At 38.8% G+C, this 16,223-nt stretch overlaps 1 protein-coding gene across 1 annotated transcript in view; it reads right to left on the reverse strand.

The window, feature by feature from the left end:
* The window catches only part of ptprga (protein tyrosine phosphatase receptor type Ga), a 540,919-nt gene that overhangs the window by 212,611 nt on the left and 312,085 nt on the right, over positions 1 to 16,223 (reverse strand). Inside the window, exon 3 of the mRNA XM_053316686.1 lies at positions 10,601 to 10,783. Coding sequence (XP_053172661.1) covers positions 10,601 to 10,783 — 183 coding nt within the window. The remainder of the gene's footprint in view (positions 1 to 10,600; positions 10,784 to 16,223) is intronic.

Genomic DNA, 16,223 nt, shown 5'->3' on the forward strand with positions numbered 1-16,223 from the left:
ACAGAAATGTTGAAACACAGTTTGTGAAGCCTAGCTCCACAATTCAAATCTAAATGGTTGAAATGCTTTTTACACCTTTTTTAGAAATACATTTATGACCTATTTAATGTGTTTAGAAGAAAATGTCTGAATTCACTTTACACTGTCTTTAATGTTTTGGAGAACATGTGGATAAAGATGTTCCTATTAATGTCAAAATCAAAACCTGGTACTGTATCTCTACAAGGCTTCAGTTTATAGTTGTTTCATCCTATACATTCATATTGACCGGTCCACTGAACACTGCAGCCTCAAGGGACAACTAGCAGGACTTTACACTTACAGTAGAGTATCTGTCCACTCACATCATTGGACAGCTGAGCTTCACTGTACAGAATGACATACTGTATGTCTATGTATGTGCTTGTTTTCACATTAATCTACTGACTTTCTCACCTTAAATCTAAGTTTAAGAGGTGTTACCTTTCTGAACAGGTTGTGTGTACATACTCTGACAATGTACTGTTTTAGTGGAGTAGGAGAAACATATTGTGTACAGTAGATTTGAAATTCAATGTTTTATGACATACATATTCATAAATTCTGTTTTATTTTTTTATTTTTTGGTCTAAAAAATCATCAGACACAAATTATTACTGAAATGAGGATTTTCAAACATGCACGGAGCGGATCATTAAATCAATCTGCTCACTCGAAACTTGCTTGAGGAAGAAGTCATGAGTCATGTGATGGGATATGTGTTACCACGGTGAAAGTTATGCTAACTTTACAGTAGATGAGTGTGTTAACCTTGCTTGGTGTTAAATCAGGGGATTTACAGTAGCATCTGTTGATGTGACTCTGCATTGTTGGCTTTTATTGTTGCTTTTCCTCACACTCACTTTCAGCTTGAATGCAAATTTTTTTGACATCATATGACTTGAACCACAGGAGCTCATAAACAGCTGCAGGAGCCACATTTATGATTTCCCTCTCCATTTCCTCTGTGTAGCTGTTTTGAAAGATAGTTGACATTTGGCTGAGTGGATAACTGTATAATTAACACTCTGGCTGCAATGACAAATGACACTGTTATATGCAAGGCTTAATAAACACAAAGCATTGTAGGGTATTTTCCCCAGGATGATGCTGGGAAATCAACACATCCAGAGTCTATGCGTCGCCATGGAAATACAACTGTGGCTGCACTGCCGCCATGTTAATCAATGGTGCATGTAGCATGAATGATGAATGATAGTCTGGGTGGAGATATCACCAATAAGGTTCCTTCAGCTGATCACTTCACAAAATAAGTCAACAAATATTATTTAAAGACAAGCAACAGTAAATAAAAATCTAATCAAATCAATGCCATTTTTGAAATTTAATTCAAGAACAATCTGATCAAAGAAAATGTCAAAAGCATGAATCTGACCAGACAGTCAATGCCAAGAAGGATAACATCAGTTGATCTTGACTGTAATATTGTACATATTATTTGAATGATTAAAGTCTTTCAATCAAGTCAATATATGCTACTCATCTTTGAATGTATACCACATAAGCTATATCAATACACTCTATTCTCCTGGCAGCAGAGCTTTCTTCTCTGTCATACCAGCAGATGTAGACTTTACCTTGACAGACAGTGAGGAAATGAACGAGAGGCCATGACAGCAGTTAGTGAGGAGCTGCTCTGTGTGTGACTGTTCCAGGTCTGTGCTGTGACGCAGCGCAGCAGCAGGTGTGGAGATGACTGACAGCTTCCATTTCATCTGAGGAAGTCACACTGTTTGTCCCTGTGCATTACGCTGGTGAACACTAACAGGATGTTTGATTTTATGAAAGGAGATGACATGCAGTAAGACAATGACCTACAGCATGTTACATATTTTGAATGTACATATAACAATTCTGGACAAATAAAGCAATGTTGTGCTGGGATAAAAACACAGCCTGCTATAAATTGTTAAAATAGGGCCCGAAGTGTTAGGGCCCTATTTTAACAATCTATAACGATCTATATCATCTCTCATTCCCTTTAATATCCAGGAGCGCTGTCACCTTGGCGGATTGTTAGTTTGATGAGGGATTTACCAGGATTGGTCACATGACTACATTGGCAGTTTCATTGATCATTACTGCCATTGACTGACTCTGATACATAGTGGAGTCATTGTGTCTATTATTTAATATGTTGATGTTACCTCATAATATGAATTCACATTGTGGTCCTTTTATTAGTGATGTTTAGCATGTGTGTGTGCTGCTGTGTGTCAGTGTGGTAACAAGCACAGTGTCCGCCTATATACCCCCCTATATACCCCCCTACAGTATATACCCACCTATATACCCGTCTATATACCCGTCTATATACCCCCCTATATACCCCCTATATACCCGCCTATATAACCCCCTACTGTATATACCCCCCATATACCCGCCTATATACCCCCCTACAGTATATACCCACCTATATACCCGTCTATATACCCGTCTATATACCCCCCTATATACCCGTCTATATACCCCCCTACAGTATATACCCACCTATATACCCGTCTATATACCCGCCTATATATACCACCTATATATCCCCCTATATACCCCCTATATACCCGTCTATATACCCCCTATATACCCACCTATATACCCCCCTATATACCCCCTATATACCCGTCTATATACCCCCCTACAGTATATACCCACCTATATACCCGCCTATATACCCGCCTATATACCCCCTATATACCCGCCTATATACCCGTCTATATACCCCCCTATATACCCACCTATATACCCGCCTATATACCCCCCTATATACCCACCTATATACCCGTCTATATACCCGTCTATATACCCCCCTATATACCCCCCTATATACCCACCTATATACCCCCCTATATACCCGCCTATATACCCCCCTATATGCCCACCTATATACCCGCCTATATACCCGTCTATATACCCCCCTATATACCCCCCTATATACCCACCTATATACCCCCCTATATACCCGCCTATATACCCCCCTATATACCCACCTATATACCCGCCTATATACCCGCCTATATACCCCCCTGTATACCCGCCTATATACCCGCCTATATACCCCCCTATATACCCGCCTATATACCCGTCTATATACCCCCCTATATACCCCCTATATACCCGTCTATATACCCCCTACAGTATATACCCACCTATATACCCGTCTATATACCCCCCTACAGTATATACCCACCTATATACCCGCCTATATACCCACCTATATACCCGCCTATATACCCACCTATATACCCGCCTATATACCCTCCTATATACCCGTCTATATACCCCCCTATATACCCACCTATATACCCGCCTATATACCCACCTATATACCCCCCTATATACCCGCCTATATACCCACCTATATACCCGCCTATATAGGAGCATATTGGACTCTTAAATAACAGTAACATATGCTCCAGTGACTTTAGACCTGTTTTTTTTTGGTCAGTAGTGCAATCACTTTCCTCTGCCTCAAAATAGCAACACTCCACCAATGAACCTGACCACACCTCATTTTAGACCAACATGCCCATAGACACACAGACTGGTATAAGTGCATTTGCTATTTAATGACAACTGTGCTGGGGGAAACTAACAAAGACACATGAGCCACGCCCGCCATCCACTGTGCACCAACCGCAAGATGGAGCCCTTAAGGTCTCACATACAAATTCATCCAGTTCAGCGGCAATTCCCCTAAAAGCTGCAATATTTTACACTGAGGAGAAAGTATCAGACTCAACAAAAATCATATAACGATTTTGCTATATTTATAGCATTTCCAGCATTGCGGCTAAAAATATTCTCAGCTAATGTCCTGACAATTGACCTATTACATTATGCAGGATCTTGTGTGGAAATGCTAATGTAGGAGTGCTGCTTTAACAAGAAGGAACTCTGGAACACCAAAAATCAGAAACAATCCCCCAAAATAAGTTTCTCAGTTAGCGTTAGTGTTCACCTCCATCCCATATTTAGAGTGGACTTACTTTTATCCTACAACTGTCACAGCTTATAACTTCCAATTTTATGTCCCCACTGTCTGGCACATCTCACAAAGACTGCACAAGAATTTATATTTCACGCTATGTTAGTGTCAGGGTTGGCTCTCTTACTTTATTTTACACTCATTACATCTTTACCATTTTTTCTATTATAAGCAGCTCACAGTATACTGTCCCAATGCACTGACTGACTCCAGCCTGCAACTATACCACAGTAAATGCATTACTGATGGAGAAAGTCTCCATGTTCATATTTGATTTACACAAAACTGTTCTTTGCTGCAGAAGGACAACACTGATTATTTGTTTAGTCAGAGCCAAGACACGAAATAGTGTGACGTTCTTGTAGAGCAGTGGAAATTAAAAATGTTATACAATACCTACAATGCAATTAACCAGTGGTGGATGAAATATTTACATCATTGTCCTTAGTAAAATTACCAAAACATGTAAACACACTCCATTACAAGTAAAAGCACTGCATGGAAATACTTGACTAAAAGTACACTAAAAGTATTATGAGCTTATAGTTAAAGTATTACAGTAAAAGTACTGCAGTATTATGAGTGATGTAGTATGCAGTATTACAGTATTATGAGTGATGTAGTTAAAATATTACAGTAAAAGTACTGCAGTATTATGAGTGATGTAGTATGCAATATTACAGTAAAAGTACTGCAGTATTATAGTGATGTAGTATGCAGTATTACAGTAAAAGTACTGCAGTATTATGAGTGATGTAGTATGCAGTATTACAGTAAAAGTAGTGATATATTATTATATATGACATTAGATTATTAATAGTGAAGCATCAGTGTTAGAGCAGCATGTTACTGTTGTAGCTGCTGGAGTTAGCTGCAGTTAGCTAGTTTATACTAATTTATATACAGTTAGCTAGTTTATACTACTTTATATACAGTTAGCTAGTTTACACTACTTTTTCTACAGTTAGCTAGTTTAGTTAGTTTACACTACTTTATATACAGTTAGCTAGTTTACACTACTTTATCAGTGGTCTCAAGTCTCACGCAACGGCCGTGACACTCACGCATACAAGTCAGTTCTCACGGTCTCATGCCACACATGGCATTTCTCACGCTGAAATGCACCACACAGAAGTACGTGGGGAGTGAGACCTCTGCACTGACTTCATACGATCCCGAGTTAGCGCCAATCAGAAGTACCCCCCCCCCCACACACAAACACACAATCTCTCGCCACACTTTTCATGAAACTTGAGAGCCCTGACTTTATATACAGTTAGCTAGTTTAGTTAGTTTACACTACTGTATATACACTTAGTTAGTTTATACTACTTTATATACAGTTAGTTAGTTTACACTACTTTATATACAGTTAGCTAGTTTACACTACTTTATATACAGTTAGCTAGTTTAGTTAGTTTACACTACTGTATATACACTTAGTTAGTTTATACTACTTTATATACAGTTAGTTAGTTTACACTACTTTATATACAGTTAGCTAGTTTACACTACTTTATATACAGTTAGCTAGTTTATACTACTTTATATACAGTTAGCTAGTTTACACTACTTTATATACAGTTAGCTAGTTTAGTTAGTTTACACTACTTTATGTACAGTTAGCTAGTTAATGCTACTTTATATACAGTTAGCTAGTTTACGCTACTTTATATACAGTTAGTTAGTTTACACTACTTTATATACAGTTAGCTAGTTAATGCTACTTTATATACAGTTAGCTAGTTTACGCTACTTTATATACAGTTAGCTAGTTTACGCTACTTTATATACAGTTAGCTGGTTTACACTACTTTATATACAGTTGGCTTATTAACACTACTTTATATACAGTTAGCTAGTTTACGCTACTTTATATACAGTTAGCTAGTTTATGCTACTTTATATACAGTTAGCTAGTTTACGCTACTTTATATACAGTTAGCTGGTTTACACTACTTTATATACAGTTAGCTAGTTTACACTACTTTATATACAGTTAGCTAGTTTACACTACTTTATATACAGTTAGCTAATTAACACTACTTTATATTCAGTTAGCTAGTTTAGTCCAGTGGTTCCTAACTATAAACAAATGTGTTTTCAGTTTTTGGACTTTTTCTCTGATCTTTGATTTTTGCTGAAATATTGGATCATTTGAACATTTATTGAAATGAAAGCATGTGAGAAGTTTAGAGGGAAAAAAATCAGTATTTGGTGGAGCTGTTAACAACTCATCATTTTTGTAAGACGTCAAAAGACCAAAAGGTTGGAAACCACTGGTTTCATCTTCAACAATGTGTTGTGTTATATTCCACAGATCTGTTTTCTCAGAAAAGTATCTGGTATTTCTATGTGTTGCAGCCTCATGTGTTATGAAGGCATTAGTATAGACTTTATTTTTACAAAACAAAACCTGCTTAGTAAAGCTACTGTTAACATATAGAATAAACAGTCATCACATACGACTCATGTACTCCTTGATGGATTAAATGATGGGATGTAACACATTATTGTGTTAAGCACTCAACTATGCTCTGGGCAATGTTGTCAACAGTCTTACCAACCACCTGTGGCTCCTGCCTCTCAAAAGCCTTTCAACTCCATATCTCGACCGAGGGGAAAGGATCATCCATCTTAGTGACAAACTGAAATTGTGAAAAATATCAGTGGCTGACAAGGAGAGTCGTCGTGATGCCAGGAGAGCTGTGTGCAGATGGCCCTGTGCTGAATCCTACAGGCGCCGACACCTGCCATGCCACGTACTAATGTGACTGCAGCATGTCTGAGTGGAAATAGAAATAATCTTTATCATAAATGACTTGCTACATATTGCACCTGTCCTGTTTTATAATCATGTGCAGAGGAGTGATGCAACAGTTTGACATGCAGACATCTGCCAATATGAGTTGGGATTATTACAGCTGTCACATTTCCGCTCTTCATTCTCTCTGCGCTGTGGTCTGTCACGACATTATATGGTTCCAAACATCCTGTCATAAACAACTGCAGAGAACATGACTCACACTGCTATTTGGATGTTAAATAGATTTTATTAGTTTTGACCATAATTTCTATAAGTTATGGTACTATAATCACTAAAGTATTTGATATTTCCAAGCAAGATTGTTACAATTAAGTCAGAAAGGTAAATGGTAAATGGTAAATGGACTGTACTTATATAGCGCCTTTCTAGTCTGTGCGACCACTCAAAGCGCTTTACATCACATGTCATATTACCCTTTCACACACATTCATACACTGATGGCAGGGGCTACCACGCAGGGTGACAACCTGCTCATCAGGGGAATCTAACCATTCATACACATCCACACACCGTTGGCACAGCAACGGGAGCAATTTTGGGGTTAAGTGTCTTGCCCAAGGACACATTGACATGTGGACTGGAGGAGCCGGGAATCGAACCAGGACGACCGCTCTACCTCCTGCCCACAGCCGCCGAAACACAGGTGCAGAAACACAATGCCCCTTATTTAGAGGTAAAGTAAAACTGAATGCACCAGGTGTTAATAATAATCTATATAGTCATAACAAGTAGTTGAACCAGAAAGAAATTGATTTTTCTTATTCTTATAAGTTTGGCTAACCTCTCTGTTTCCAAACTGTCTGACTCATTTTCAGTAATGTCACATTCCCACATCTCAGTGCCAGTCTCCCAAAAATTACATTTCTACACTAAAGAAAATGTCAGAGTGAAGGGAACTCCCTTAAGATTTAAAGACTTATAGTAGCTTTGATGTCTGCTGTGTGGGTGTTGATTGACAGCTGGCTCACCACCTGCTATCCTCTGCTCTGTGATTCCCAATGAGTCCGACTATTGTTGTAATATTTCACCAAGTTTAACATTACTTGACTTATAAAATGATGCCTATCCTGTAAGCACAGTTTAGCTAAAGTAATGTTAGTTCAAGTGCATAGGTATATGTACTGACTAGATGCCCCCTTCCGCTTCTCAACATACGTCAACATGTTGTAAACCTAACCACCAGACAACAAGGGATAACATTTCACATTTCATCTGGAGTAACGTTTTTGGTTTGTAAATCAGTAGATTTATGTTATTATAGTGTAATGTAATGTCATTTCTTACAAAGAGAAATAAAAACACAAAAATCATAATTCATGCATGAAAGTGTTCAAATAAAACAATGTGTTTCTTATGCCATTTTCCTGCTGGTGCTGAATTCTAATGTAATAAATACAATTACACGTGTTTATTTATTTTATTCTATTTTTTTTTTGGGGGGGGGGGGGGGGGGTCAGGCTTGTTAATATATGTTGTCATGATCTATTATGGTTTTAAATTTAAAAATATAAATCACGACTGTAATGACTTACTTATTAACAAGATATCGATATCATATTTTTCATATAAAAAAAAATTTTATCTAAAAATTATAATTTCGATATCTTGTGAATAACATGGAATTATGACGCGCTTACATGAATTAAACCTGTCTTGAAATGTTAAAAGACATTCAGATGTATCAATCAATCAATCAATCAATCAAACAATCAATCAATCTTTATTTGTATAGCGTCAAATCACAACAAAGTTATCTCAAGGCACTTTACACATAGAGCAGGTTCTAAACCAAACTCTTCAGGTTTTAACTTTAAAGAGACCCAACATTCCCACATGAGCAACAGTGGCGAGGAAAAAACTCCCTTTTAACAGGAAGAACCCTCAGAACCAGACTCAGAGTGGGCGGTCACCTGCCTCGACCAGTTAGGGTATCTGTTGAGAAACATATGTTTTATCTATGCACTGCTAAAACATGGCGGCCGCGTTGGCGTATTCCACTCAATAGATCATCTAGTCAGTATATCTATGGTTCAAGTGCAGCACTCTATATTACTATACTAGCATCAGCTTGGGTCCAAGGCAGCTGGGTGTGTTTCCAGAGCATGGAAGGAAACACCCTGCAGGTTCTCATTCCAAATAGAAAAGATGGAGCCAACCATCAACTCTGGGCTTCAAACCAGCTCCAATATAAACCAATAGGGTCGTCGCACCTCACATCCATGTGCATTCAGATATAAACCAATGGGGTCGTCACACCTCACTACATCCATGTGCATACAGGCTATGGGTTCTTTCTCTTGGCACGAGATGACTCAGCACATTTAATAGAAATCTGCCTATTAAACCTCTTTCACACATAGTAGCCACTAAATGACTACACATACAGCTACATTCAGGAACAATGTCACAATAGGTGGGGCAACACATGGATGAACTGCTCTGTGCAGAGTCAGAAGAGCTCCTTCATTTCTGAATATGTCCAGTTTACAGCCATTCTTGACAAATAACAGGTATTGCTTAACAGCTGTAAAATCACCTGTACAAGCACTTTCAAAGCAACCATACTGTACATAAGTCCCACATTCAAGTTCACTAGCTCCATGTGAAAGTAACTCAACAACTGTACGTACTCATCCCTGTTACTGTCCCTACTGTATGTTACTGATTTAATAACAACACAGGTGTACTGGGATTTTCCCTCAAATGTTACTAGGTCTTGTTATAGGAACTTGACAGTAGGGATTTCCCTAAATATCAATGGTTGCTCCCTTTCACACATGACCCCATGCAGGAAATGTTTGTTATTGCAGTATGCAGGTTGATCATTTAGAGCTTGTATAGGCTTCCTCTTAATGAACTATTTATTGGACTAGGGCCTGCTGACTTTGCACACTGATTTTGCACTTTTGCACATAGCTGCCAACTCTTCTTCTTTCTTCTGTGTTTTTATCTTGTTATTTCTGTGTACGAGTATGTTGTGGTGCGAGCTGTCAAATGAATTGCCCTTCAAGGGATTAATAAAGTTGTCTTGAATCTTCAACCTGGTCTTAAGATGAAAGGTTGGAGTCGTTAAAATCATGAAAATGAGTGTCATTGTCTAATTGGTGTTACAAGTTGGGACCTAAAAAGTGTTTCAAAGGCCTCTCACATCACATCAGCAATGATCTGCTACTCAGTCTGCCCTAAAATCTCCACATAGGTATTTTTCTTATTTTCAACATTTACTGTAACTAAAACATCTCAGTCAGCATGAGAGTATGATCATGGACAACACCTCTCACCCTCTGCATGTGACTGTGAGGGCCTTCAGCAGCTCCTTCAGCCACAGACTAATACACCCCAAGTGTAAGAAGGAGTGCTTCCATTGATCATTCATTCCAACTGCAGTCAGACTGTACAATGCTGCACTATAGTTGCACTTTAGGGTCCTTTATTCAGTTTTTTAAATGTTATTGTTGTATGTATGTGTATATATGTGTATGTAATGTGTGTATGTATGTGTGTATGTGTATGTGTATGTATATATGTACATGTTACATAATTGCATTTTAGCGTCGTTTTATTTAGTTTTTAATTTTATTGTTGTATACATTTGTTTTTTTGTTTTTTTTCTATATCACTATTTTTTGAGCTTCTGTAGCAATGAATTTTCCCCACTGTGGGATCAATGAATGTATCCTTATCCTTATATATAAGCTATAAAGCAGGGTGCATTCAATCTGCAGTACAAGCCTGTGTTGTGTTTACTGTACCTGTTTTGCCAGTGTTCTTCATAGATGTCTTATTAGATGATTCAGTATCAAAGCCCTCCAGTGTCAGTTCCTGATACTCTGTGGATACTTTGGTATCCTGGTCCACAATGTTGACTGGTGACTGGTTTCTCTCTCTGCATTCTGGGTAGGCTGATGACCATCCCTCATCTGGCCCGTATATACCTGGGGGAAACAGGAAAAGCAACAGTGTGTCACCACTAGAAGGATACAGTAATGATGTGACACTGAGTAGGCTTTAGAGGGATATATCAGAGAGAAATGACATTTTAGAACTATCTCATGTCCTCTGAAAACAGCTGACAGCATGCACTGCCAACTCATCTGAATTCCAATTAAACACTGCTCACAGAATAAACATGATGAGCACCAAACAGAGGCTGCTGCTGGAAAAGTAGCATCAACATCTCATTTTCATTCATGTGGTAAATAGAGATTTTCAAAATGTCATTATTACGAGACCGTGATGTGTCCTCTGGTGCCGTTAGCAAAATCATACATATAAAGTAAATTCAATATTTGTTTTTTTACTGCTGGCCTCCTTCTCAACTTCCCCTCAGACAAGCCCTCTGCAGTCAGTGTTAGTCACAGTGTTAGTGAGCCGACAGGGAACCCTAACACACCTCAGACAAGTGAGGAAGCCGGTGTGTGTGTGTGTGTGTGTGTGTGTGTGTGTGTGTGTGTGTGTGTGTGTGTGTGTGTGTGTGTGTGTGTAGAGGCATCCTTTGACAGTCAATGTCCGCAGAGTGAAAGCCTGAGGCTAGAGGAGAGACTTTTTTTTTTTTTTGCAGAGGCTGTGAGAGAAAGATAGTTGAAGGGAATGCCAGGGCCAGGGCTTTAATACCTGTGTGTTTACTTTAAGAGTAGCTACTGGACACACTGGGGGCACAATGTTGCCTGAGGGATCCCAGCCCTCCCCTGGACACAATAAACTCTACATAAACAGGGGACCAGTTGAATAATAATACATTTCACTAAGATCAAGTTTTTGGCTTTTGGTGACTATAGAGAACCGAAGTGAACTACCAGAAACCATATTCAAAATTGTAACACAATTGATTCAAATCACTGTGTTCAACAGTACGTTGTATGGTTCATTCAATGTGTCAAGACAGGAGCAGTAGTAGTGTTTTTTTTATTTCATATTTCTTTTCTGACTGCATATGAAAAATTCCATTTCCTCGTGACTCTTAGTTAAACATTGCCAGTTAAACATCACCAGCTTGACAGACTGAGGCCAGTCCATGAGCAGGTCAACTGTGTCTGCTTCAGACATGTGTGTAATAACAGCAGGACAGACAGGACCCAACAGCACACACAGTTTATAGACAGCAGAGATCACAGCACAAACATTTGACAATTGCCTTTCAAAGGAAGAGCTGGATGTTATATGTGTGGAAGGACCAAGTATGAACCCTAACCCATATTACACGTGCTCTGTGAATGTTAATAGATCTGTATGTTTTTAATGTCCTAAAGACTTCATTGTTATTTTAAATTGAATTTGTTATGGGTTTCACATTGTAGAGGTGCAGCCACTGGTTTAACTTAATCCTCAGAAGCTTATTTCACTTTGTCAGAAAGTCCAATGAAAGAAGCTCTAAATAAGATACTGTATGTCACTAGTCAGTAAAACTACTATCTTCACTTCAGCTGACCCTGCCAAATGCTACAAAAACAGTTATTCTTAGTTCCCTTTTACAGGTAGGCTACATACAATATAATAATATAAAATAATAGTTTGTTCCAGTCCACACATCTCGAACAAAAATATTAGCATGCTAAGTTGTTAGCCTCGCAGACCCACAGCTTCTACACTGAGTTGGGATGATAGCTGTGCAAGGTTGCATTAGTACCCTCAGGGGCCCCTGGGTACTGAGGCTCATGTCCCCGAAACAAACTTTTATTTTATTCTGATTGGATAACACTGCTGTCGTTGGAAACCTTGTAACTCCATATTTCGTTTAGGACACATTATAAATCTTTACTCAATACTATATGAGTAGTGTAGTGTATAAAAAAAGAAAAATGCACGGCCATTCATGGCAAGGTTATATCTGAAACACATGAATAGTGTATTTTTGAAATACACTGAACATTCAAAGTTGACATAACTGGCATAATGAATAAATAGCTGAATTTCTCTGTAGTATCACTGTGGACTGTCTGTAAATTACTTCTCTTGCTCTAATCAGATTTGAATTCATAGCATTTACCTTGATACTGACAGTTATTAATGGGTGCTTGCTCCAACAGTGTTGAAATGTCATAAGTGGAGACATTTGCACGTCTTATCATTTGTCTATCATCGTATCAAAGGAAATATCAGAGGCCTTTGGGAGTTCAATATTACCATAAAAAAACAAACAAAAAAAAACAAATACTAACCAAATCTTAAATATGTTCCACTTGTGGTATCATCTTTTGTCAATGTTGCTCTCTTCCTATCTACATCTTATCCTTTCCTGCCACTATGACCCAGTTTCATTTTATCTCAACACTCTGACTGTATAATACAAAGCTGCCTGCATGTGGCCTGACCACACAGATACACGCACACTTCCATTTGCTCTGAATTAATGAGGTGAAACATGTTCAACTGATATCATATTTTTGCTTTAATTTGAATTGACTCCATACTCACACCTATTTCACACTTGTATTATGGGATGACAACCCTAGACAACAGGCCACATGGCTCTAATGAATCACTGTACATTCAACCCTACTTTCAGATATGCTCCTTTGTGTTTGGCTCTGAGCAGGTTTTGCTTCTGTGCTGTTTCCCATTCAAGCCGCGTTGTAAGCAGCACAGACCTGTAATTCTCCTGTCAGTGAAAACTAGTTGAGCTCTGCGATGTGGAGGATGAGATGAGACGTGAGCTGTTAAAAGCAGTTTTCATTGAGATGTAACTGAAAGGTGGTGAGGTGCGTTGCTTTGTCATTTACTGGAATACATAGAAAAACAGCTCAAGTTGACTGTTGAAAACAGCATTCATCTTCCCTGAAATAGTGCTGTGGTGGGTTTTGGACTGTGCTGCAGATAACTACCATGTGCTTTACTTTGAACTGTGGACCAGTGTGATTTTACTTTTGTCCAAATGTGGTGGTTGTTTAGTTGTTTAACACTGTTCTCCCATCCACAAAAGGTAGTTCAGGAGTACTAACCAACCTATGAAAACAGTTTTTTAATGTCTTCTCTAGCTCGGGAGCTCTATCCAGTCTGAGAAAATCATTTTCTCCTTTGATAATGCTCACACAGTGAGGTGAAGACCAGTGTGAGTGTCAAGTCCATCCAAATGACAACACATCGCGCATTCTTCATGAAACATTATCAGCTAGCTCTCTTGCCTTCATCAGAGTGTCAGAAGCCACTTCTGTTTACCTTATTAGCTGATTTATTATGTGACAGACAAATCACAATAAATACCATGTATATAAATCATCATAATCAACACCTTTTCAAAATGACTGTACAAAATAGCCCCTTACTGACACAATAATTATAAGAGAAATGAGATGCTGAAATGTTGAAATATTGATGTTCTGAATTTATGGTCATCAATATTTCTCTAAAGCTTCTTTCATACAGGCACTGCAACCCTGAAATGCTCCTTCATTACCTGGAGGAGCTGTAAGTGTGAATGCTAATGTCCAAATCAGTCAGAGCAGATATTAAACAGACATTACCCTGACAGCTCCCTAATACAAACTGTGTAATGTCCAATTGAGTCCATGTGTGAATGCAGCAGTGGGCTATACTGTATCTGCTGGCTGCTGTGAGTGCAGGCTTGGGGGGGGGGGGGGGGGGGGGCGTGATCAAAATGAATGGAAAGTAATCAAGTTACTTTAATATTGTGATACTCGGATTATGTCCTGTGTAAGTGTGTAAGTGCAACAAAATCCAGCAGTGAGGGAGACAACTGTTGAACAAGCAGAACATGGAACTTACATTTGATGTCTTTCACTTCCAGCAGTCAACTCAATTGTACACATGCAAGCTAAGCTGCATTGTTCTGACTGGGCCTGAACGCTCCACTGTCAAGCTAGGTGGAAAGCTGAATTACAACCACAGTATACTTTTTACATCATGTCCTGCATCCCTCACCCCTGCACCCCTGCACCCCTGCACCGCTGCACCCCTCACTTAAACCAAACAGTGTATTTCCAGTCAGTGAGAATGTGTCTGACACAGGCAATCTCTTGCTGTGTGCTACATGTGTGTGTGAAAGAACAACTCTGGAAAATGTCCTGACCTGAGTCTCTGGACATTGTGACTCCATGTGTGAAGACCATAACCATCATATCAGTTTTGTTTTTAGATTTTGACAGTGAGAAAATAACTATATATGATGTCATAGTGATGTTATCAGGGTTATCTCAGCTTGGGCTAGGAGATGAAACATGTATAACAAACATGTTATATGATAATAAAAAATATTAAATTGTTACACCAAATACTGATTCACTAGAACAGCAACCTCACAGCTCAAGAAACTCAATGTTCAAAAGTCATTCTTGATGTGAGAAGTAGCGGTGATGAAAAAAACATCAGCAGGTCCATTAATTAGCTGTTCTGTTTTTGTTTCATAATATACTGTGTTCTGTTGAGGTCTGTTTGGAACACACTTTTGGCTATGCATGACCCTAAGCACAAGCACTGAATAGGTATAAAGCTATCTCAGAAGTTGTCTGAAACAGTATGAGAGACACAGGAGGTCTGCATGCATGAATAATGTCATCTTACTGGTTGACGTCAGACCGTTTGGAAGATGAATGCATCATTTATTATAGTTAACCCCGTGATAACACAAGGTTAAAAAGTCAAGTTTTCCTCACTTCTGAGACTTTGTCACTGAAACAACTTGAAGAAGTTCTTTTTCAGAGAGGGGTCAAGCAAGTATGAGAGTACTAACCTCAGCGCTACACTCCATTAGCTTTCTGCCAATGAGTTTGGATAAAGTAAGTTTCAGCACTCAGTTTATCTGTAACATTAAGCTTATGCAAGTAGAGGGCTGTCCCTGATATAACTGATCATATAGCCTACAGTACAGCTTCATCCTAAATAAAAATGATTTCTACACAATGTGAATTCAGACATTTTCTTCTAAACACATTAAATAGGTCATAAATGTATTTCTAAAAAAGGTGTAAAAAGCATTTCAACCATTTAGATTTGAATTGTGGAGCTAGGCTTCACAAACTGTGTTTCAACATTTCTGTGTTCAGGATTTAGTGGGCGGGTCTGAAAATAAACCCGCCCCTGCTGCTGTAGAGGTATAAATACATTCAGCACACTACTACTACTACAGTCTACAGTTAACCAGTTAGCTGAGTTAGCCGCCGAGCTAGCAACCAAGTTAGCCGACGAGCTAGCCGCAGAGTTTGCAGCAGAAAGCTCTTAGATGTAGTGTTTCGGGTAGAGGTGGTGACTTTGATTGACAGGTGACACTTGGTAGGGGGCGGGGCTTCAGCGGACACTCCCACAGTGTTTGGGAGCAGAGAATGAGGCTGATTTTTACACAACTTTTTTTCATATATTTGGCGATTTTTTGAATCATTCAAATTTGGCAGGGTGGTTAACAACACACTTTTCTGTGGTATG

This window comes from Scomber japonicus, chromosome 3, assembly GCF_027409825.1.
Source record: "Scomber japonicus isolate fScoJap1 chromosome 3, fScoJap1.pri, whole genome shotgun sequence".
Classification (NCBI taxonomy): domain Eukaryota; kingdom Metazoa; phylum Chordata; class Actinopteri; order Scombriformes; family Scombridae; genus Scomber; species Scomber japonicus.